This window comes from Argentina silus (assembly GCF_951799395.1).
Source record: "Argentina silus genome assembly, chromosome: 18".
NCBI lineage: Eukaryota > Metazoa > Chordata > Actinopteri > Argentiniformes > Argentinidae > Argentina > Argentina silus.
Genome location: NC_139672.1, coordinates 7,622,773 through 7,646,791, shown reverse-complemented (window position 1 = coordinate 7,646,791; position 24,019 = coordinate 7,622,773). Strand labels below are relative to the sequence as shown.

The 24,019-nt window shown below is 44.5% G+C and overlaps 3 protein-coding genes across 3 annotated transcripts; 1 reads left to right on the top strand and 2 right to left on the bottom strand.

The window, feature by feature from the left end:
• Window positions 1-4,648: 4,648 nt before the first annotated feature.
• LOC310819245 (relaxin-3 receptor 1-like) lies at window positions 4,649-7,214 on the top strand (the record flags this gene model as incomplete). The annotated part of the gene is made up of 3 exons (XM_083690489.1): window positions 4,649-4,840; window positions 6,000-6,440; window positions 6,603-7,214. 3 exons carry the CDS (start codon window positions 4,649-4,651, stop codon window positions 7,212-7,214), a joined length of 1,245 nt encoding a protein of 414 aa, XP_083546615.1.
• A 6,161-nt stretch (window positions 7,215-13,375) lies between these two features.
• sirt6 (sirtuin 6) lies at window positions 13,376-19,595 on the bottom strand. The gene is made up of 8 exons (XM_083689739.1): window positions 19,439-19,595; window positions 18,887-19,014; window positions 17,537-17,719; window positions 16,453-16,512; window positions 15,690-15,785; window positions 15,227-15,307; window positions 14,682-14,805; window positions 13,376-14,519 (listed from the first exon to the last, which is right to left on the bottom strand). Exons 1-8 carry the CDS (start codon window positions 19,502-19,504, stop codon window positions 14,019-14,021), a joined length of 1,239 nt encoding a protein of 412 aa, XP_083545865.1. The 5' UTR covers window positions 19,505-19,595; the 3' UTR covers window positions 13,376-14,018.
• A 230-nt stretch (window positions 19,596-19,825) lies between these two features.
• On the bottom strand, window positions 19,826-23,895 carry cdc34b (cell division cycle 34 homolog b). Its single transcript, XM_083689743.1, has 5 exons — window positions 23,172-23,895; window positions 22,785-22,871; window positions 22,534-22,631; window positions 21,919-22,053; window positions 19,826-21,732 (listed from the first exon to the last, which is right to left on the bottom strand). The coding sequence occupies exons 1-5, from the start codon at window positions 23,355-23,357 to the stop codon at window positions 21,519-21,521; spliced, it is 720 nt and encodes a 239-aa protein (XP_083545869.1). The 5' UTR covers window positions 23,358-23,895; the 3' UTR covers window positions 19,826-21,518.
• Between the last annotated feature and the right edge of the window lie 124 nt (window positions 23,896-24,019).

Here is a 24,019-nt window from a genome sequence, read left to right as displayed (position 1 = left end):
ACGTGGGTGGAGGCTTTGTTGCACTGCAGGGATCAGCACGTTGACCTTCCCAGTCTGCTCTCTCCGGAGGAAGACACAGATGTAAGGTTGGCCACATCATGTGGTAACACTTTATTTCAGTCGTGCTTCAGATGGTGTTTGTCTGATAGTTCCCTGGTGCTAAATGTATAACAGGTGGTACTTTCTAGTCCTTACCTAGAATAGTCCAACACAATTAGTCCAACTACACTGAGCAATCTTTCTGTAAATACCATGTGAATTGCAGAATTTAAGATAAAGCATAACCTAGTATCATTATTGTATCATTATAAGTCAGTGGTAAAAACATCACTATAACTGATTTGATCATACTAACTGGTTAGTGAGATACTCTCAGAGATGTGAGCCTCTTTTGAGGGAAGTGGAACAGTTATTTTTTTTCATATCAGCAAAAAAGCAGAAATTCAGCCAACCTTTCATGCATCACTTTGAGTAACCTCTGCCTTGATCGTGGCTTGTTGGCTAATATGATGAATGATTGACACTCAACGTGAGACGGTCAATACTAACTCACAGATACATTCAAATACTGGATGGTCCTATTCTCCCAGAAAGCATAAAGCATATTCTCACAGAAAAATATTTGACGTTAGAACGAAGAAAACAACTTTGCTAAAACTGAAATATATTATATGTTTTAACACAACAACAAGAAGATTCAACATCATGTGTATAATTAAAGACAGCAGTGTGGATAATCATGCCAACCCTACCTCCAGGCCCAGTTTTTGATCCAGAAGGCCCAGACGGATCATGTGTGGACCGGGCTGCGCTTCCTGACCGGGGAGTGGCTTTGGGTGAACGGGAAACCCCTGGGGCACCAGGCCTGGAGCAACGGGCAGCTGCCCCACTGCCCTGCCCTACACCTCCACTGTGGGACTGTGGCCAGAGAGGGTGAATGGGGAATCAGGGACTGTGGGGAGAGAAGGAATTTCCTTTGCTCCACTAAAAAGTAATTGCAGAACAAAAACAAATGTCAACATTTGTGGCCAAATCACCTGAAAGTAACTTCCAAGTGGCTATTTAAACAACTCTGAAGTATGGATTACAGTTTTTAGTGGTCCATTGATTACTTTCAAGAGCCAGAGGCATGACCAGTAATTTAATAACCGGTAATTAACCGTTTATAATAACCGGTAATTAACCGTTATTATCCCCAACTTCCTCCCACTGTACCTGCATTGCACTGATGTGTGTAAACGGGGTGTCCCCGGTAAATCAAGGCTGTTTTCTGACCCATCACAGGCTCCGTCCCCTCAAAGTAAACGCCTACACAGGGAAATTCTGAGCAAATTTAAAATGTAGGGCTATAATTTTATTAGGCTACAGTACATTACTATCTAGTGCATTGAAACAGGATATCACAATATGTAGCGAACTGTGGAATATAGGTGTGTATTCATTTATTTAAAATTCACATCTTTACTTAGACATACTGTACACATGGCGTAACAAGCTTGTTTGTTTGATGTTGTCTGTTATGTTAGTGCAACTTGTTTACCAGTCTTAGATTGGTGAGAATGTCGCACAAAGGGTCAGATTGGGTTACTAAGGGATGATATGAATTGTTTAACAACCCCTTGCAAGTGTTCTCCTTGTCAGAACTATTGAATTAACGAGAACGAAGGTACCAGAGGAACCATCAAACTACAGTCACAGTGGGGCCTCGGAATTCAATAATTGAGCGAGCTGCATTTTTTTTGCGGTGCTTCACTAAGACATTATTGATATGGAAAGAGGAGTGTGAGTAGAATATCAATCCCCTCAGTACCTCTGCGGAGAGAAAAAAAAGCAATGTATCTATAAAACACAAGAGATCGCGGTAGGCAGGGAAGAATGCCCAGGGATTACAGATGAAATGGAGCTACCTAGTTTAATCTGGTGCAATGACATGTTGTACATGGTTCATGACAAATAACTGAATAGATATATGGATATAGGGGCTTCACAGCTCAGCCTTTCTGATAACTGTTATTCTACTGGGCTCAAAGCTTTTATTCAATCATTTATCTATCAAGTCAGGTAAGTAAATCATTGAGAAAGAATTTTCGTCCACAATAACAATCTTGATTGTTGATGAGTCACAACGTGAATGATTGAAAATACACTAGACATGATGATTGAAGGTCTCTATTCCTTCTGAGGGTTCAAATCCCTGTTATTGTAGGGCTGAGGTGGAGACGGCTGTTAAAGTTGCCAGGCAGAGATTGTAGTGTTTTGCCTCTCTATAGCAGAGCAGATGCATTCATGGAAAAGAGATGTTTGTCTCCAGTTTTAATCTGGATGGCAAACAGGGCTGTAACATGTTTATTTTGTTGCGTGTTTAGTGAGCGTTCATGCAACAACGCACCAGACAGGTAGGCAAATAGTATGTGGTATGCGATATGTGAATATGTGATGTTTAATTCCTGTGATTGGTATCTGGGATGCTTGGTCTTGGAGATCTGACAAATGTTGCCCTGTGTCCATTGTTTGACCCATAAAACTGTTTAACTTATTTTTAATATTGTGTATGAACAATTAAATCATTGTGAAAGAAACTATTCTAAGTCCATTTGAGTTTTGTTCTGTCTTAACAAGGTTCACAGCTCTTGCCTATCAGTTTAATGAGATTTCTTTTAACACAGGAAATTAAATCCAAATTCATTTTAGAGTATCAATGACCAGCAAAGATAGATGAAGATACTGCATCTAAATATAGATCATAGTCTACTCGCTATTATACAGAGTATAATTAGAATGGATAAAACAACACAAAGTCTGCAATCCCTGTCCTGGTCCAATCAAGATCAAATTGCTGCATATAGAACACTAATTTGGATTCTATGATAACCAAAACAGTGGCTGATTGATAAATTATGAATATAATACAGAGATGCTCAACGCCAGACAGTGTTAGACAGTTTTGATATCTCCCTGGAAAACAAATCCTCAATTAAGACCAGTGATTGGATTGGAGTGTACACTCAGCAGTTGCTGATTGAGAGTGAAGTGTGAAACGTCAAGAACTGTAGAAAATCTGCAGAAAATCAACAGCTCTGCCGACACAGGAGTTGAGGACCCTTGTTATAATGAGTGAGTGGGTTCCTCTAGCTGCGTTATGCCGGGGGCCTTCCCTCTATGTGACATGAGCACGGTGAGATGAGAATATTTCTCCTCAGATTGAGAAGGCTCAAGGAGGTTGGACTGTGATCATGATTAGCTTCTGACCCCCAGCTACAGAGCAGAGGAGCAGAAGGACGTCTTCTATCGGAGTGCTGCTCCCATCTCCTAGTAAACACAGACGGAGGCATGATGGAGAGGTGCTCTCCACGTGTCCCTACAGTACCTGCCCATCTGCCTCTCTCTATCTCTGTCTCTCTCTCTCTCACACACACACACACACACACACACACACACACACACACACACACACACACACACACTCCCCCTTATTCTTATCTCTCCCTCCCTCATCCCCTTTCTGACACATGCAGCTATTTGACTAATTAGAGACTTAACAAGTTCAAAACACCAGCCTCTCCTCTGATCTCTCAGGCAAGAGGTTAATGCTCTCTCCCCTCCTCCCCTGAAAATGTCTTTGTGCCTGTCAGATCCATAACTTCCTGGCATCAACACAAACACTGACCCAGATTCAAATGCAAATTTAAGACACAGGCTTAGAGAGAGAGAGAGAGAGAGAGAGAGAGAGAGAGAGAGAGAGCCACACACACACACACACACTATTAACTTTGAGTCTCAATTGATATTCTGCTGGTGTGCGCACTTATAACGTACACACATTGGAAGGTCAGCACGACCTTTCTCCGTCATCAGCCTAAAGTTAACCTGGGCGTTGATCCCCATGACGTCAATATCATAAAGACATTTAAACACACACCAAAAAGTTCATTTTAGATAAATGAATTTCAATTTAATTCGGAAGGAATTTCATACACATATGTACGTGTGCACACTGCAAATGTACATTTGCCGAGATTAGCCTATCACAACGGACTATCTGACTGAATAGCTGACATACTTTTCATTAGGCTACATACTTTTTATGAATGAAAGAATATAGTTTTTCACCCACACCCGAATATTCATCATATCATCCGAATATATATGCACGAGATTCACCCATCAAAAGAATATACATGCACGAGATGAACGATGGCATCAGCATTGTGAGAGCGCTCGCGCACATCATCATCAGCATGTATAAAATGCGAATTGAATGCGCACAGAAATCATTCGGACAAGGGACGCTCTTTGGTGACGACAATTGGTGACACCCCGGCACAAGGCGCACTGTAGCCTATGCCTTTACAAAACGATTTAACCATTACTTTTTACTTTTGGCTGAGATTGCAAGCTTTTTCACGTCACTTTTTCCTCTGAGAGTTTGGCTGAATGAAGAACCAGTAAGATCAAGACAATTAAGGCGCATTGGAAACCTTTACGGCGGGTTACGAAAGAAAGTCATTATTCACCCCACACTAATTATCGAAAAACAGACAGAGAAGGTATGGCTTGACAAGAAACGTTCACTGTGACTGACAACATCGACAGCGACAGTCTCACCGTTTTTTCTTTGGAGTGTTTTGTTGAATGGGAGAGAGCCACCATGCAGACCAACAGCAGTAACATGCTTCTCCTAGGTTTGAGTGTGTGTGGAGGGAATCAGGACGACAGTGATAGCGCAGACCAGGCTAACCACACCGTGGGAACTCTTCACAACCTCTCTCTGAACTGTTGGCTCCATCTTCTCTCCAGGGAGTCCGCTCTGGAACCGTATGGGGAAAGCGCAAACTTGGCGGTGCGTGTTTTTGGTCAAAGTAATTTAAATAATTTGAGATAGAAGTTGCCCCACATGAGGTCTTGCTGAAGATTGTCAATATTGATAACACGGATCCAGGATGTGATTACCACACCCTTTAATCTGTATTTATCCCAAAAATTGTTTTAACATATCTGACCTTGTATTGGTTATAGGGACCACTTCCATCTACAACTAAGTTTAAAGAACCCTTTTTTTTAACCAAGGAGTCAAGATCTGATCAAAATGTAGTTTGAATCCATAATACATTAACTTTTTGGAGCAGCATTGCAGGGTAGTGGAATTCTTTTAGTTTAGTTCTTTTTTATATATTTCTTTTCCGGGCATTTCTGCTTTTATTGGGATAGAGACAGTAGAGATTGACAGGAAGGATGACATGCAAGATAGCTCGAGGGTCGGAATCGAACTAGGAACCTTGCGATTACGTGGTAAGCGCATTAGTGTGCTACGCCACTAAGCGTCCCTTTTAGTTGTTCTGTACTATACCTTCACCAGAACGCATTTCAGATGTGTGAACAGTTAAAGGGGCAATCTGGGATTTGCATCTATGTTTTTTTTTACTTTTAAATGAATGGTATATAGCCATTGATTCTTGAAGAATATCACTTAAAGATATCTCGTGAGCTTAGTTCAACTGTCTGACCCCATCAGAACCCAACATATGAGCTTGTTTTACTCCATTGTTTGTAAACAAACACTTTATTGCTTCAAAACGCCGTTAAAACATTTTAATCTCCTGGATGGTCAGTCATGGCCATGATCATCCATAGCTCTGTTTATGCATTTGAGAGTGATAACATATCTCTAGCTGAAAGTGTCTGGGAGAGCGCTTTGTTATTGTTTGAATCCCAGATAGCCCCTTTATCAGATGGGTGCAAAATTGGGACAGCTTAACAGAGTTTGATTCAAATGTCTCTAAATCATTAATGTGAATCTAAATTGTTGCTTTATTGAGTGCTTTACATGCAAAACACTCAAAGCAATTGAGGTGACTCCAAATAGATGCAATGACTTCCTGCCATCCTATTTGTCCTATGTATATTATGGGACTGGTGAACTGCAATGCACTTGAAAGTGTGCACTTATTGAATGTGTACTTATTGCACAGCAGTTGACTGTACTCTGTTTGCTTTTCCAGGTGCGTGTGGTCATCGCGCTGGTCTACCTGGTGGTGTGTGCGCTGGGCCTTGTGGGTAACCTCCTGGCTCTGTTCCTTCTCCATTCCCGCCACCGGGGGCACCACTCCAGCATTGACTGCTTTGTTATGAGCCTGGCACTGACGGACCTCCAGTTTGTTCTCACTCTGCCGTTCTGGGCCGTGGACACGGCGCTGGACTTCCGCTGGCCTTTCGGCAGAGTGATGTGTAAGATCGTCAGCTCAGTCACCACCATGAACATGTACGCCAGCGTCTACTTCCTGACGGCCATGAGTGTGGCACGCTACCGCTCCCTCGCCTCGTCACTACGGATGGGTAGTCCCAAAGTGGCTGCCATTCGCGCCAAGTGGGCCAGTTTGACAATTTGGGTGGTGTCGCTGGTGGCCACGTTGCCCCACGCAGTGTACTCCACCACCGCCCAGGTTTGTTTTCTTTCATTCATATTTTAATAATAATTTAAAAGGGATATGAAGTTGTTCCCTCTTTAAATTTCCCTACCATGTGAATGAAAGACATTTGAAGCTATCGAGGTTAAATATAAAGTCACAGACTTATTTCCATTGTGGTGATTGTGATGTTTTCAGGTGACTGCAGATGACGAACTGTGCCTGGTCCGGTTCTCTAGTTCTGATTCGGACCGCTGGGACCCCCAGTTTCTTCTGGGCCTCTACCAGACGCAGAAGGTGCTGCTGGGATTTGTAGTCCCCCTGGTTGTGATCAGCGTGTGTTACCTCCTCCTCCTACGGTTTGTCCTGAACCGTCGCACTGTGGGTGGCGTAGTCGGTGGGGCTGTTAGGGACAGATCAGAGGGCGAGAAATGCCGCCACCGGCGCCGGTCCAAAGTCACCCGCTCTGTCACCATTGTGGTCCTGTCCTTCTTCTTCTGCTGGCTGCCCAACCAGGCGCTGACTCTGTGGGGTGTGTTGATCAAATTCGACCTGGTGCCCTTCAGTAAGGCCTTCTATAACGCCCAGGCCTATGCCTTCCCTCTCACTGTCTGTCTGGCTCACACCAACAGCTGCCTCAACCCAGTGCTGTACTGTCTGACCCGTCAGGAGTACCGGGCGGGACTGAAGGAGCTTCTGCTCAGAGCCTCTCTCTCCATCCGGAATGTTCTCACCCGGGCTCTGAGGGGGAGGAGGGTGGAGGGGACACCACCCGGCATGGCTGCTATTCACAAGGACATCAATGTGTGACATTCTGTACACAGAGAGCTCTCCTCAAAGCTAAGGACAATAAAACAAATGTAAATACACACAGATATTATTATTTTTTTCCCTATAGGGTAGTCTATGACATGGACACTAACAAGAAGTACAGTATGTGCAAATTAGGTTTATTTAATGGATCTACAAATGAACATTGAAATGACTGCAGTGTTTCTCTTTGTTTCCAGCATGTTAGTTTTATGTAGGCTATTCTGGAAATTGTAAAAAATAAATAAATAAATAAATAAATATATATATATATGATATGTGCTCTAAATATTCAATGGATTCTATAGATATACAGATCAGAAGTTGTTGCGTCTGTGTGCTAAAATCTGAAAAGTGCTGTCAAATGGTGAGATTCATAGGCAAGCAATAGGAAACCCGCAATTGGGTTTCTGGGATACGATTGCTCTGCCAGCCTGTTATTACAAATGATAATCCATGAGTCATAATTCACAGTGATCTTTATACTTGAGTATGAGACACAGAGACTACTCTGCAATTATCAAGGGATAACAGCTCCTCAAACATAAGAAGGTGGTCCAGGCTAAATCAAGGTCTAACTTCTCTAGGAAGACAATCCTCCTGCAATCAAGTCCCATATTATAAACAAACAGCACGAAGGCTGATTAGAGGGTGAACTGTTTCCTTGTACCTGAGAGACCCTCATCAAGTGGTTGCTATACGTTGGAGTTATCCAACCCCTCATACAATGTAAAGCGCATCATATAATCATCATTCTCATTACTATTCCAATTTGATTCAGTGCATTTATCAGCTCTTTTTGGAATTAAAATGTTGTATCATTTCAATGTAAATGTATCTTTTAAAAGTTTTAGCCATCAAAGCAAAACCTCAACATACGAAGTTACTGAGGAGGTCAATCTCAACTGACAATATTATGTAAATACATGTACGGCTGCTAGGTCCTACAGAGGACTCAACTATCACTGTGAAGCAGTGACCTGGTTCTTTCATGAATCTACTATAAAAACCAATGACATGTCGCCCTTTTTACCTCACATACTAATTCACTATTAGCACTCAGCAGAATACTAGTAACTAATTGAAATATAAGTATTGGGACGTCTGTTTGTGTAGTCTACCTGTTTGTCTGCGCATTCAATGCTTCATGTATGTAAAGAACTGTGGATGTATGTAAATGCTAAATAAAATAAAAAGTGCCAAACGGTTTGTTCTGAATGTTAGAGCTTTAGGATGGTATATAAATGACATAGAAATTCTGAATTTCAAACAGTATACCCCCCTATTCTATCCAAGGCTGTGCTGTAGACCACACTTCAGGAACAGCGCAGTTAAACGTTAAATGCAGTTGCAGACAGAGCCCATTCATTCATGCAACAGTGTGGAAATCACAAAGAGCAGGAAATTGAGAACGAGGCGTAATGGCAGTTTGACTCAATTGCCCTTTTACAACCTTTCATCCAGGATAACCATCTCCCTGTGTCTACAGACAGGGCCCGCATGTAAACAAAACAACACACACACTCCATCACATGCTCCTTCCATTGTGTAGAACAGCTCACCACACCAGTCCTAATTACCATTTAGATAGCATCTAGTCAGCACCAGCCTTCATTTCTCACATGATGTCTGTGTTCTTCCTCACCTGATGCTGGGAGGGACCGAGTCACAAACCTCATCCACAGTCCCAGGGAAATCACACAGAACCTCATCCACAGTCCCAGGGAAATCACACAGAACCTCATCCACAGTCCCAGGGAAATCACACAGAACCGGGAAACAGGGAAACAGTGACAAGCAGATTTGATTCTAAACAGCAGCATTTGTTTTCCATGGCATTATCTCTAACAACCTGCACAGGGTACTTGTCACTTTCTAGCGAGCTGAGTTATCAAACAACTCTCAACAAGACTCAATTGTAACATTACAGTGCTCATGTCTGTACCTTGCCTCAGGGTTTGCTTATAGTTGTATTCAAAAAGTCAAGGAGGGTTTATTGTCATGTATTCTGCGAGAAGAGCAGTGAAACGCTTGTGAAATTTCTAAGGTGTCTAGATAGTGACTTGGATGGATGGCTTTATGATCAACTCCCAATGTGTGTGTGTGTGTGCGTGCGTGTGGATGAGTCTGTTCAGCGAAACCTCTCACAAAGGATTGTGATTGATGATACCCACTGGTCTCTCAGACATGAAGGCTCTTTATTGGACTATTTTCAAAATAATGTGTCAATTCCCACTTGGTGACAGCCTACGGTTGTGTCAAGAACCATTTTTACATTCATTTGGAGAACCGCAAGAATACAAGAACACTCAGATGCCTTTAGAAGAGCCACTGCACAAAAACCATTTGAAACTCGCTGGTTCAACACACAACTGTGCCCCACTTCCTGATCACAGTCTGGTCACGGTAGTCTCCACCCATCCATTTTATTCTGAAATTGCCTCAATCTCAGGGATGTTTTCACAGAAAACAGCGAGTGGCCTTTGACAGGTACAACTACCTGTTATTCCATCTGTTTCCAAATGCATTCATCTTGTGGCACAAGGGCGTTCTCGAGGAAAAACAGCCTGCTCAGGAGGAAAAACCACTGCCATGAAGACAGCACATCAAAGAGTGTTACTGGGTACGAAAACAATCCACAGAGGGAGGTTGTATCAGGACAGAATCTGTATTTGAAAATTAACGCAAGCAGCTTGGCTGCGTAGAAATGAAGTGAGCTCATTAAGTAGGCTTATTAGGCTAATTATGTTCTGATGAGGATGAGAGTGAGTGCCCACAGCAGCTAGCCTAATGCTTCTGTAGCTGTCCATTCAAGACCACTGTAGGTGACCAAAACTTCAGCACCATGGACAGCTCTCCCTTCCTAATACCGGCAAAACCAGCAGTCGCTCACTCGCTCACTCAGAGGTCACTATGTCATATTGATTTCAAACTAACTTCATAGTGTTGCCACCTGTGACTAATTTCAATGACATATTCATCACATCTAATAACATCTGAGGGAGACACAGCTGGTCGGAGCAACATTTGAGCAGAACAGATTTCAATGTTCACTGACATGTCGTCATTATGGGAATAAATGATGTGAAAATGACAAAAACTAAAAACTCTCCATGTTTTTTCCACTGCAATAACAATGCTCATCTCGATGACACCACCATCGAACTTGACGGCCACCAACTGAATTACAGGTGTCTAAAAGCCCCAAATGGCTCCATAAAACTGCCTGGAGCCATGTTGTAAACAACCACTCAGACATCGCTGCTCTGAACCATAGCTTCGAAACGACAACACCTGCTACTAGGAGGTAACCATGGCAATGTCCCATATTCACTAGCTGGAAACAGTCTGTCTCACTTTAAATAATGCAATCCACAATGAGATGCACAGCTTTTAATCATGTTTCCTGGACTAGACTCCTGTATGTATAGAGGAGAGTGCACTCACAGCTGTGACCCACGAACACCATTACATTTACATTTTTTCCATTTAGCAGACGCTTTTATAAACAAGGAGACAACCACTGGAGTGAGAGAGAGAGAGAGAGAGAGAGAGATAGGGATGGATAGACATAGGGAGGGATATACCTATACCTATATATATATATATATATATATATATAGAGAGAGAGAGACAGAGACAGACATATATAGGGATGGATATATATATATAGAGAGAGAGAGAGAGAGAGAGAGAGAGAGAGAGAGAGAGAGAGAGAGAGAGCACTGACCATCAGCTCTCCTGCTCTAGTAGAAGACCACCCGATAGAAAGTATTTACTATGCGTCACGATTTCCACTACTTCCACTAACCCCCCTGTGATCCTGTGATTGAGTGAATCAGGCCCAATACATTATCCCTCTCAGTCAAGGGTGGAGAGGAGAGCCAGTACAGTCGCCCAGCGCCTTAACCCCTGGCTGGCCGTACATATTCAGTACCATTGTACTGAATATGTACTTCACAGTTCTATTCCTGTTGAACTGTGGTACTCATGGTCATACTCTCTTTGCTTGTGCATACAGTATGGCCCTGTGCATACATAATGAGGCTGATGTGGTCAAGGATGTGGCATTACATATGCATGATATGATTATGAGTGAGATTGTCTCACTGGCCTTGAGGCGTAGCTGCAGTCGTATTTGCATTTTAATTAGTTCATCTGTTGTGCAAACATGACACAACGAATACAAACTAGCCTATGACTCAAAGTTTGTTTGCTCCCGTAACGCTGCTGATGGCACTGTCAAAGAACAACACAACACCTGACTCCTACAGATGTGTGCTCATGAATTCTACCGAGAGGGTTTATCATCGTTTTGTATTTACTTACGAGATGCCTGAGACCGATTACGTCAAATTAATTCCAGGTTGTTTACGGGGGATGACAATTGGGGACGTCAACAAAGGAGTCACGTGTAGATCCTGTCCTGTAGAAACTACAAAGTGAGTCCTATAACAACTTGTTACCAAGTCTTATTTACTATTCTATATAGTCCCTTTCACTATCAGTAACCACTGCAAGGGCATACATCTGCATGAACAACTGAATATCAGTTAGAATCAATGATGAGCTGTTAGGGATGACTCGGAAGCAACTGGAAGAGCATTGACTGAAATTTACTGAGAGAGAGAGAGAGAGAGAGAGGAACAGCTGTCATCATCTGTTCTGGCGTCACGGTACAGGTGAACTATTTTGTATGTATGTATTCTTGTCCTATGTAGGCCATCATCTCCTGTGACACGCTGTTGAACCCACTCTGGTTCAATTATATGGGGATGTCAATCATCTCCAGGTCAAGTCATAGAACATGACAGAAGCAATTGTGCATGACAGTAGCTCCCTCCTATTAGGCAATTTGTCTTTTTTTGGGTCACAATGACAATTTCGTTGTAATTTTTTTTCCCTCTCTCTGGAGAGGTTTCACAACAAAGGCAGAGAGAATAGAAGAGGGGGATGAGGGGACAGGAGCGGTACATAACGAGCCATACGGTAATCATCATAATGATGAGAGGCAGGACAGAGCGTTCCGAGCTGTAATCATCCCAGTGTCCTAAGCCCCAACGCCTGACCAATGAGTTGGAAAAGAGAGCCAAAATAAGATCTTGTTCTTTTCTATCTTTATACAGCGCCTGTTCTTGGACTCCGGCCCATCCATTAACAGTGTTGACGAATTCTGAACACGCTCAGATACACAAAAACAGGAAGGAAGGACAAAAAAACAGGAAGGGAGGAGAGAAGGAAGGCAGGAAGAGCAGAAAGATAGAAGAAAGGAGGGTAGGGGTGAAGGAAAGATGGAAGGAAGGAAGGAAGGAAGGAAAGAAGGAAGGAAGGAAGGAAAGAAGAAAAGATGGAAGGAAGATTTGTTTCAAATCAGTACAGTTGGCAGAGAGGTGAGGAGAGGAAGCCAATTGTGAGACACACTGACATGGCTGTGGACTTTATGGTCTAATCAAAGGCTCTTCTCTGGTCTAATCTAGAAGTGAGACAGGTAAGAGGATCTCAGCAGTTGAGACTGCATCCCAACCCTTGCCGTGGAGAGAGAAGAGGCATCACAGATTGGTGTCGAAGAGCCTGGGAGCACGGATCCCATTACGTTATCTGCAGACCAATTCCCATGATATATCAAGACAGCTAGCGCCTTAAAAGCAGAGTATCGCAGAGTATTCCAGAGCTTCAAGCCGCCCTCGCATGGACGACGTGTCTGTACACTTTTTACTAGACGATAGCATTTGAGGTCCCAGGGACATGCTTGTCAAGTGGCGTTCTGGGACAGTGATTTGTTTTGATTGGCTAAGAAAAATACACCAGCACCTGAGGCCTCTCTCTACCACCTCACCCTGTACTCCACGCATGGGATGTGGTCTGTGTCTTTCTCTCCTCTGCTTTCCTTTCTCATTTCTCCAGAGGCCAGATGGCTGTGGTATGGATGGAGCATGCCAACCAGACAGTTGCAAACAGGCTCATTGTAATTCCATGTGAAGCACTTCAGCTGGCAAATTGAAATGGGGAAAAAGGGGTTTTAACTATATTTCTCTCACTTGGAATAGAATCCTGTGTCTTCGATTTTGTTATGACAATAAGCTTATCTCATTGAAGCGCACAGGCTCCAAAACAGCAGACACACACTCAAAACACATGGAATGGCACAAGCAAAGCCCACCAATAGATTCAGTGTTTATTGCCAAAATATCTGTAAAAAAACAAAACAACAAAAAACCTGGTTGCAATAATAAACGATAGGATTATTCTAAAAGAAAATGTGTTCAAGGGAAAATGGGACAGAGAGTCTGGCAGTGATGGAGAGTGTGTCAAGAAGTTGTCATCTAAACCGATCCAGACAAGCGACAGGTGGAAGAGAACATGAGGAGCGGAACATTCTAGAAAATCATCGTATGACGACTGACAAAAATGACAAAGGGTTTTAAAACAAAACCATGGTTTGAACCGGGTGTGTCAGTTGTAGAGCAAAACCGAGGTTCCTTTCAGAACATTTGACAACGTGTTACCCTCTTCGTAAACGTAAAAAGAGTCATGATGTGGCTCTTCGGCGATGAGACGATACCGAATGTGTGTCTCATCCCCATCTCACCATGTCAAGTGATCTGTTTGTGATTGGCAGATTTGGGTGCCCTTGATCCGACTTCAGGTGATTGCAGGTATGCAAGTAAAATTGCCAAAACGTACTCTCTCTCTCTCACTCTTTCTCTGAAGGTAGACTAAAAGGTGTGGGGGGGGGGGGGGGGTATTTTTAGACTACTTGAGTGAGGAGGGGGTTGTGGGGTGGGGTAGCGGTGGTGTGTTTCATTAGGACACTGTTCGCTCAGTCTTTGCTCTGTGGGGCTCAGGGTGTTTGTGTGTACTCTCATGGGTAGAGGAGGGAGGGGAATTGGACCACTTATTCTGGGCTCCTTCCTCCCTGTCTGGGTTCTGGTTCTCAGGTTGGTCTGAACTAGAGTCAGCTTGACCTTGACGGCCTTTCTTCTCATTCATTTCCAATGGCCTTTCTGTTCGTTCTCTCTTTACTGCAATTATCACCTCCTTCTCCTTCTTCTCCTGCTCCTCTTCTTCTTCCTGCTTTGGTTCTGCTGGTCTTTTCTTCTCCTTCTTCTTGACCTCCCTTTTCACTTCTTTCTTTGCTTTCACATCACATGGAGGTTTCACGTCAGCGCCGGGTTCTGTGGTTGCCGTGGAGCTCTCGCAGATGGTTGGCCCCTCCCACTTTGGAATGTCCAATCCCAGCAGCTCCATAAGCTGGCTCATGACCCCGTCCACGTAACCATGGATACGGAGGTGCGCATGCTTGTCCTGGCAGAGAAACACAATACAGACGTGAGATGCACAAGTGATGCACAAGTCTTCAAAGATTGTTCTTCAACCCACTGCTGGGCTGAGACAAAAAATTGCGTGTGTGTGTGTGTGTGTGTGTGTGTGTGTGTGTGTGTGTGTGTGTGTGTGTCTCCTCCTCACGTGTTTGGTGGCTTGCAGGTTGACGATGGCCAACTTGCCCCCGTTGCGCTTGGTGAAGAGTGGCAGGTTTCCGCTGGGCTTGATCTGTAGGGAGGTGCCCAGCGTCAGCGCCAGGTCAGCTTGTCTGGGGAGACAAAGAACCCAAAACTACTGGACCCAGAACACGACCAACACAGCCAATAATACTACGCCCCAAACACAATGACTAGACCATGGGCACATGTTTACAGCCAGATCACACAATGTGGGTATAGAATATGTGTGTGTGTGTGTGTGTGTGTGTGTGTGTGTGTGTGTGTGTGTGTGTGTGTGTGTGTGTGTGTGTGTGAGAGAGAGTGTTTGTGTGTGTAGGATGCTGACAAACCCACTGTGCTACGCATAGCCAGAGAGTAGGAGGCGGGGTCACACACAGGTTAATCATATTTTGAAATACAGGACCAGGACATTTTCATAGGCTGTTAATGGAAACATGTTAATACCATGAATATATAGGTCAATGGCAGAGACATATATAGACCTCCACAACTGTCACCCCCCCCCCTCACCTGCTGGCGTCCTCTGCTCTGTTGAGGTCTCTGTCAGGTAGAGCATCCTCCCAGTCTAGGATGGTACTGATCAGCTTCCCCCTGTCAAATAAATAAAGTTTCAGTCAAACATACACATGCGCGCACACACAGACAGAGAGACACAGACAGACAGACAGACAGAGAGACAGACAGGCGAAGGTCTGGGAAACACCACTCTCTCTCTGTCTCTCCCAACACACACACACACACACACACACACACACACAGACACAGACACAGACACAGACACAGACACAGACACAGACACACACACACACACACACACACACACACACAGACACAGACACAGACACACACACACACAGACAGACAGACACACAGACACACAGACACACAGACACACACACACACACACGTGTGCACTTAATTTATTCATTCCGATCATCTACCAAGTACATCCAGGAGAGTGTGTGTTTAATACCTGCAGGCTCTGAGTCCCCTGGAGCGGACCACGTCACAGTAGCGGCCGGTGGGCTTCAGCCCCATCACGCCGATCACCTTCTCCCTCACGTACTGCCTGGAGAAGCACACACAAGTAATGGGCTTAATTAAAACCATTCCAGGCAGGTTAAATATGGCTGGGATGAATATGACTGCCGTTGTCATGCCAATCGGAGGAGTACAGATCGCAGCCAGATTCGGTTCTTAGTATGCTGGTGGAAGAGGCTGCAATGCTTTGAAGTGCAATGCCCTTGCCGTAGGTAGGTCACGAAGCATGGATGATAGAAGAAGAAGAAGAAGAAGAAGAAGAAGAAGAAGAAAGAAAGAAAAGAAAAAAAAGATCTCTGTTCTTTCTTTTTTTTGATAGAGTGGAGTGAGCAGGTTCTGTTGACAGACCCAATCATTCTCGCATTGTGGAACAAGGGATTGGGAATTCTACACGACACAAAGACAAGAAGAAAAAAAAAGAAAAAAAAAAAAGAAAAAAAAAAGGAATGTGATTTTTTTCAAGGTCGGTCGTGGTCCTTCAAGCGTGCGATAACTTTCTTGCTATGTTTGGATTACGTTTCGTTCCTGCCGGGGTCAGCACCTCGGCGAGCCGTGCACGGGACTTTTTGCTTTGTACTTTTCCGTTTGATGCATTATTGAAGGCCGCTGTATGTACGTTATACTCTCTCTCTTCATGTTATGGTGTGAAGGCTGTACGCATGGAGGAGGAATGGTGGAGGAGGGCTGAAACTCACCTGCCACACTTCTCACACTCCTCCACAAACATGTTCCCATGTAGCTCAGATAACAGGTCCCTGAGAGAGAGAGAGAGAGAGAGAGAATGAGAGAATCTGTTCCCAGTACAATAGCACAAATACACACAGAAAGAGAAGCATTATCTATATTTCACAAAGAGAAAGAGAGAGAGAATGAGAGAGAGAGAGAGAGAGAGAGACAGACAGACAGACAGACAGACAGAGACATTTCTTTCATTGCTTTGCAATTGAAAGCTTTCATTGCTTTGCGATTGAAAGCTCCTCTCATTTTCAACCCTCATTAATTTTGATTCCCCGCCGAATATTCCATCCATTCATGTTCACATATTCATGGGAGGGAGCGGAGCAGAGCAAACCAACCACCACTTTAGTTTAGAACTTCCTTGCTGACTAATTACAATCTGGAGACCACTGCACTCTCTCTCTATGTATGTATGAGTGGACAAGAACGTATTAATATGCTAATGATCCCGTTCTGAAGAGAGGAAGGAGTTCCCATAGAGGGGTGACAGACAGCTGAGAAATGCCTGCCAGAAAATACCACTCATTATTCATGGAACACTAGAAAGGGAATCAGAGAACATCCCAATTCAAACGATATCCAGCGGCGCATGGTGGGCACCGTATGTTGGACTGATTGATTCATCCACGTAGACTCAAGAGTCAGATAGACACAGCTCTAAAACACACCGAATTTATAACATAACCGCCTATCCAACAACGTGGCTTAATCGATGTTGCCGTTGGCAGGCGCTGACTGAGGAAGGCGTTGAATAGATATTCATTACCATCAATGAACCAACATTCCAAAAAGACTACACCCAATATGGCCTCCAAAACTGGTTGATTTGAATGGGAATATATCTGTTCAATGAATTCTAAAAATTCTAGCCAGGGCAGTGTTACCTGGGTGAAGCCAGTGGGGCTGGGTGAAGCCAGGGCTAGTTGGGGCAGTGTTACCTGGGTGAAGCCAGGGCTAGTTGGGGCAGTGTTACCTGGGGAAGCCTGAGCTAGTTGGGGCACTGTTACCTGGGTGAAGCCAGGGCTAGTGGGACACTGTTACCTGGGGAAGCCTGAGCGTACGTGCAGGCCGTCTACGTTCTGGCTGACGAGGTATTTGAGGTAGCCGGCCCTCTGCAGCCCCAGCAGAGCCAGGTGTGTCAGGCTAGGCTGTGCGTCCTCGAACGTGGTGTCAAAGTGGGGGGACTCGCCCCTCTCCTCCATAGTCCACACGCCCTTAGGACCCCTGACAAACAGAGAGACAACAGATATGAGGTTGAGAGGTAGGTCTGCTCACGCACACGCACACGCACACGCACACGCACGCACCCACCCACCCACCCTAGCTAAGGTATTTAAGGTATTTATTAGGGTTATAGGATACTCCACAATATCATATCAGAGACAGGTGTTTGTGACAGACACATTTTATTTAAGAAAGTGTGTGTTTGGGGGGGGGGGGGGCTGGAGGGACTGAAGAAACACTGTGTGAGGTTAATCAAGCGTAAAAACACACGGGAAAGCATCAAACAGACTCGAAAAATAACGTCTTCATTTCCTACTCTCCAAAACAACACGGCTGTGAGGGGGACCACACACTGTGAGCGCTGCTGAGTCCTCGGAGCGAGAGACACGTCTACGTATGCATGCACGAGGCAAGGTGAAACATTCAGTGAATTACCCATCATTCTCCATCATTCTCCATCATTCTCCTCTCTCTGTCTCTCTCTCCCCCCCCGAAACAGCGTAATTTACCAATGACCAGCTCAAAGACTCTCCCTGGCATAAACATTGAGGAATACGTCAGTAACTGCATACGTATCTCTCTGGGAGAGTGGTGACGGGGGGACATAAAAGCCAATGATGTCTGCATATTAGATTTAGGACATGTTATTGTGCCAATGCGTTGTGGGCTATTCAAGGCAACATCTCTCTGACAGCGTCATTTGTGTTAGTGTGTGTGTATGATTCTGTAGGCCCTATCTTCATGACAGACAGGTAGACAGATTACATATTAATTTGATGTCCCCTAGAGGGCTCATTAAATGGGGCAAACAAATGATGACGCAAACAGAGAGAGGGAGAAAATGAGACATGGGGGCAGGCAGAGAGAATGTGACAGATATGGAGACTGACAAAGAGAAGAAATAAAGAAAAATCTAGTATTGTGCCCTACTCTGAACACGACCCAAGTCTAGAGACTACAGTGCTTTCCTGAGGAGCTCTATCGCCCTCCGCTGTTGACACAGTGGTACTGCAGCTCAGCGGAGCAGGATTGTGTTGCGCTACCTTGCTGAGATGTCTGTTGCACTGAACTAACCTTATTCTACATATTGGAATTTCAGGTTCAGTTCAGTATTCTACTAAGATGAGGAAGGGAAGCTTCCTTGGTGTGCTTTTGGTTATATCTCACCTGAAGTCTGGTATGCCTGCAGAGGTACTGATACCTGCTCCAGAGTGGACCACAAAGTACTGAGACTCCTTGACCATCTGAGCCAGAACCTCCACCTTCTCCTTCAACTCCTCTGGACTGTTGAACATCTGGCAGAGAGGGAGAGGGGAGAAGAGGAAGAGAGGGAAGAGCAGAGGAAGAGGGGGTAGGGAGGGAGGGAGAAGACAGGACGTATACATTATGAAAGGCCCATAATATTAGGAAAAACACTACTTGAGAGCCAATGACTGAGCCAGCCCTGTTATGTCTGTGGCTACTTGGCTGGCTTCCATATGTGGTCTAGTTGGATACCATCACCAATAGCTATTATTCACTTTCCATTGTCTCTGCTATGGGCAGCTGAGCATACAACGTTAGCCATCATTAGACCAGGATTGTGTGAACGTTTTTGGCAGTGCCCGTGGAGATAACTAAGGTTTAGGTTAACGTTTAGCGAGAGGATCCCTGAAAGATGTGCTGTTATTGTTGTTACCTAGCAGTAGGCTAATCACTTTAGCTAAGCTGAGTTCTTACCTCGGGGAGCCCGCATACACCTTTGTCTGCATAGGGAGAGAGTCCAGCGGCGTAGTTTACTGACATGACTGGTGCCTCTTTTTTTATAACAAATTTAAACAGAATTAATCTAAATTGCTCTCGAAAACCTTTAGCTCAGATTAAACGTGTTGAGCTGTTGTTGTTTCTTTCAATAACAATCCGCTTGTTTCTCGTCCCATGCTGTTGACGTCACCTACACGCGACTTCATGGAATTCAATCAAACACGCACTGCGGGACATTCACATGAACAGCCATTTGCTGCAATGATTTTCAGAGCAGCATAGCCCTCCTTGGTATAGTAATGGGTTTAGAGTAGAAATTACTTGAAAGTAGGCCTACTGGGAAGAAACAAAACTTTCTTTCAATAAAGATCTTTATTTTTTCATTTTAAATAGGCCAAAAAACCATAAAAAATACATACAGGTAAATAAAATGAAAAAGTGATCGTCCATACAGCCACATGTGCATATCAGTAATGTTGAAACTGTAAACCATCTTTGAAGCCCACCAAGACTATACTACTCGCTATCTTAAATTTATTAATGTATTTCTCATCCTTAAATATCCTGAGAGTTTAAGTTAAATTATGTCCAATTGTAATAAATGAAACATCCAATATTGCTGATACAAAATAAACACACACACCCCTACACACCTGCCTAGATAGTCATGATAGCACCCTCCCACCCTCATCCAGCACACACAAAAATAAATAAGTAAAAACCAAATTGCGGTGGCCATTTTCTTTTTCTTTCTCAGAGGCTCTCTGACTGAAACTGCCACGACATAGTTCAACACAGATACACAATCTTTCTACAAAAACCCCATTGCCCATCAAACCCACTAACCCCATAACAAACATAGACCATTCAAATCATTCTGGAACAAAGATTACAGGCAGAATTTCGAATCAAAGAAGGAGAATAAAACAGCAAAAGCTTGCAAGAGAGCAAATCGTGAAGCTAAACAACCAATACAACATTTTCCCTCCAAACTTCACCATTGTTGGGCCTCTATCAGGCTCCGCAGTGGAGGACCATGAGGATAAATCATCACTGAAGAGAGTCTGTCCAGACGCATGACGATGAGCTGCTTTCAATCACGCTCACTCCACTCTCAAACAACAGAAAACAACACATCAGACCAGGCAGTTATCGCCAGGCCAGAAGATCATAGCCACATGTCGCTGAAATGTTCTCACTGGGTTTGACCCACGGCTCAAGTTCTACGTGATGTCTTCTAGACGCAAATCACTGGCATTTCCATGATTAAATCAAGTCTTTTTTTTTTCCTTTTCTTCTTAGATCGAGCCAGAATGATGAGAGCAAGACAGTGTCTTTAAGGGAAAAAAAGAACAAACGCTTCCAAGATGTCATGACATGCAGAATCGCAGCGTTGAACAGGTGTCTTGCCAAAGATTCAGTTCCCTCGTTCAAACATGGGAGGGAGGAGGGAAGTGAGGCAGAGCCTCCATGTTGGAGATGTAAGCTTAGCTGTTAGCTCAGTGTTGCATCACTCACACACAATAACAGGTTAGGTCCTCTGTCTCCTGTTCAGTCAATGGGAACCTGGTTACTACAGGTGTGGAGACCCAATTACAGGCAGAGAACTGAGGAAGGAAATTAAAAAACTAATACAAGACCGGACTTCATAGGCCTGATTTGGTAAGTGTTCACACCAGTACAAAATCTGCACCTTTCCTCTGCCCAGTTCCAATAAAACCTAGCATGTTGAAACAAAGAGAAAACCAAGGAGAAGAGCATGAATATGGTGTTATGGCGAAGTGATATAACTTCTAAAGTCTCTTCCCTTGTATTCCCTTTTGAAAATAACCAGGTGCCAATTCGAAACTGGAGTAAAAGCTTACCAGGCCCTACCTAAAGTGTGCTTGTATTCTGGTAGGAAACTCATTGATTAAGGAAACGCCATTTGCAGATAGAAAAAGTGAGAGGTTTAAAATCTTCCTTTGTCGAAGTCCCGTCAGGCCCGGCTCTCCTGACAAGAAAGACAGCGTGAGTTGCATGCGTCAGTCCGGTGTGGTGTTGGAGTTCAGACTCGTCACGACTCCTCGGTCCCAGAGTCATCTTCAGCGTAGCAGCAGTCATCTCCATCCTCGTCCTCCAGGTCCTCGTCGTCATAGTAATCGTCGTAGAAGAGGTCCGAGCCCTCGTCAGGGGGTGGGGCGCGCGTGCGGATGCAGTATTCGGCCAGCGTGGTGGGAACCTTCACCCCGTCACGCTCTGCCTCCGCCTTGGTGGCCAACACCTGCTTCCTGAGAGAGAGAGAGAGAGAGAGAGAGGGAGCGGGGGGGAGAGAGAGAGAGAGAGAGAGAGAGAGAGAGAGAGAGAGAGGGAGCGGGGGGGGGGAGAGAGAGAGAGGGAGAGAGAATGTGATAAAAAGGTCATCCCAGTCTAATTATTTTCTGTGTGTGTGTGTGTGTGTGTGTGTGTCTGCCTACCTGATGATCTCGGCGTACTCCCTGTCCTTGCCCTTGCTGTCCCTCCACTTGCGGTACATGACGGAGGCGTCCACGTTGGCGGGGGAGAAGGTGTTGGGCTCGTTGAGCAGAGAGATCACGCTCAGCAGGATGGTCCTACAGGGGACAGCCACATCAACAATAACATGACAAGACAACTCCAAACACCAAAGCATTCACACACACAAAAAGAACATTATAAGCGGCAGCTGTATCAACTGTGTCGTAACATAAATAGAATACAGGACGACCAATCTGGATTCTGTGTTCACTTCCAGGAAATCCTGGAAAGGTTCCACTAAAACCAGATAGTCACGTGTCATTTGATCTGGGTAGGAGAGGAGGAGGTAAGGACAGACAGAGAGGAAAAACAAGAAGGGGGGGGGGGGGGGGGGGCACGAAAGAGAAATTGTGGAGGGACAGAAAGAAGGGGGAGGAGAGAGGGACAGAGAGTATTTTAAGTTATTGGTCAATGGGAGAAACTGAGAAGGGATGTGTCCCACTGTGCAGGGTGTGTCCCTGATGGATTGGGTAATTGGTAAAGGGAAGAAAATGGAGGCTTACAGAGACAAAGAGAAGCAGGGTTACGGTACATACCTGACGTTCTGGGTGGGGTTCCATCTCTCGGAAGGCAGCTCCCCACTCTGGGGGTCATCAACAGGGGGGTGCAGTATGGAGATACACACGTCCCCATTCTAACAAAGGAGAGAGAGGCTCACATCACAATCATGAACACACAACATGAACGGCATCACTAAGATTTGAGCATAGATGACAAGAGTGCCCCACAGCATGATTTGTTTTAAAGTAAATACTTTGCAGTGTCACTGCAGTAAGTAGTCCTTTACCTCATAGATGTTGGGGTGCCACATCTTGGTGAGGAACCGGAAGGCAGGTGGTGAGTACGGGTAGTCAATAGGGAACTTGATCCTAGCCTGGGACAGAAAGATATGCACATCAGCAACTGGTCTGAAGCTCTTGCAAGCCTCTGGGGCCCTGACCTAGTTTAATGATAACATTATGTTGCGACCTGATCAAAACATGACAGAGCAGCAGTAGAATTGACACTAACAACATAACCAGCTCCTTATATCAAACGCTACCTGATGGACAGGGCCAGAACTGCTAATACACCACTCTGGACAGGGCCTACTGGAGAATTAAGCGTGTCATAGCTAACCCTACACAGGTAGCAAATCAATCATGTTGACCACATAACAAGCGTAGCCACTTACCTTGAAATACCCCCCTTCATAATGAGTGTTGGGGGGTCCAAAAATGGCCACTTCCCAATTGTACAAATCTGCCTCGTCCACTAATGTTATTCTGAATCCCTCGACGGGCTCCTCTTGAAGGCTCTTCATTTCAAGCATTAGTGCTTTTTGTGAGCTGGCTACATGAGTTGTGCCGTGTTGTGCCATGGTAAATGGCCAGCTAACTAATCTAATCAAAGAAGCGTCTGGCAGAGGCCGTTGTTTACTAGCACAGCTAGCCTAGCTAGCCAGCTGATCTGGCTAAACAAAAAACGTTCTTTCTTTGTTTTGGGTTCCGCGATGAGCACAATGACTAGCTAACCCCCTCTCTTTTTCTACGCGCAAAACAAATACAGCCTTTGATATGGAATCCTACAATACCTAGCAAACCTGTCTATCAGTACCAGTTGGCAAATTTAAGGAAAAACTGACAGCCAATCGTCCTGTTTTTGATAGTGGTTAGGCTGGCCGACCTAGCTTGGCTAAGCCGTAAATCTAACGTTAGTCCAGTTAGCTATCATCACATCCACTAGCTAGCTTGTAACAACGATGACCAATTATTAAATAAATGGAACTTTACTAGCGATGCATATCATAGGATAATGTATTGCTGAACAAGCCAATACTTCTATAAACGATCAGTTAATTTAGAGAATTAGAAAATCACGATTTCTCCAGAGTGCGAGTCCCTACAGCTGCTAGCCACTGGCAGATATTAAGAGTGTGTTGAAAAGCAGTCTACTCTCCTCTCAAAACAGTCAATAGATTGCAGTGCTGTCTGGGTATTGAAGTTCTATTGGAATATTCCACTTGTGAATCTCACATCAAGT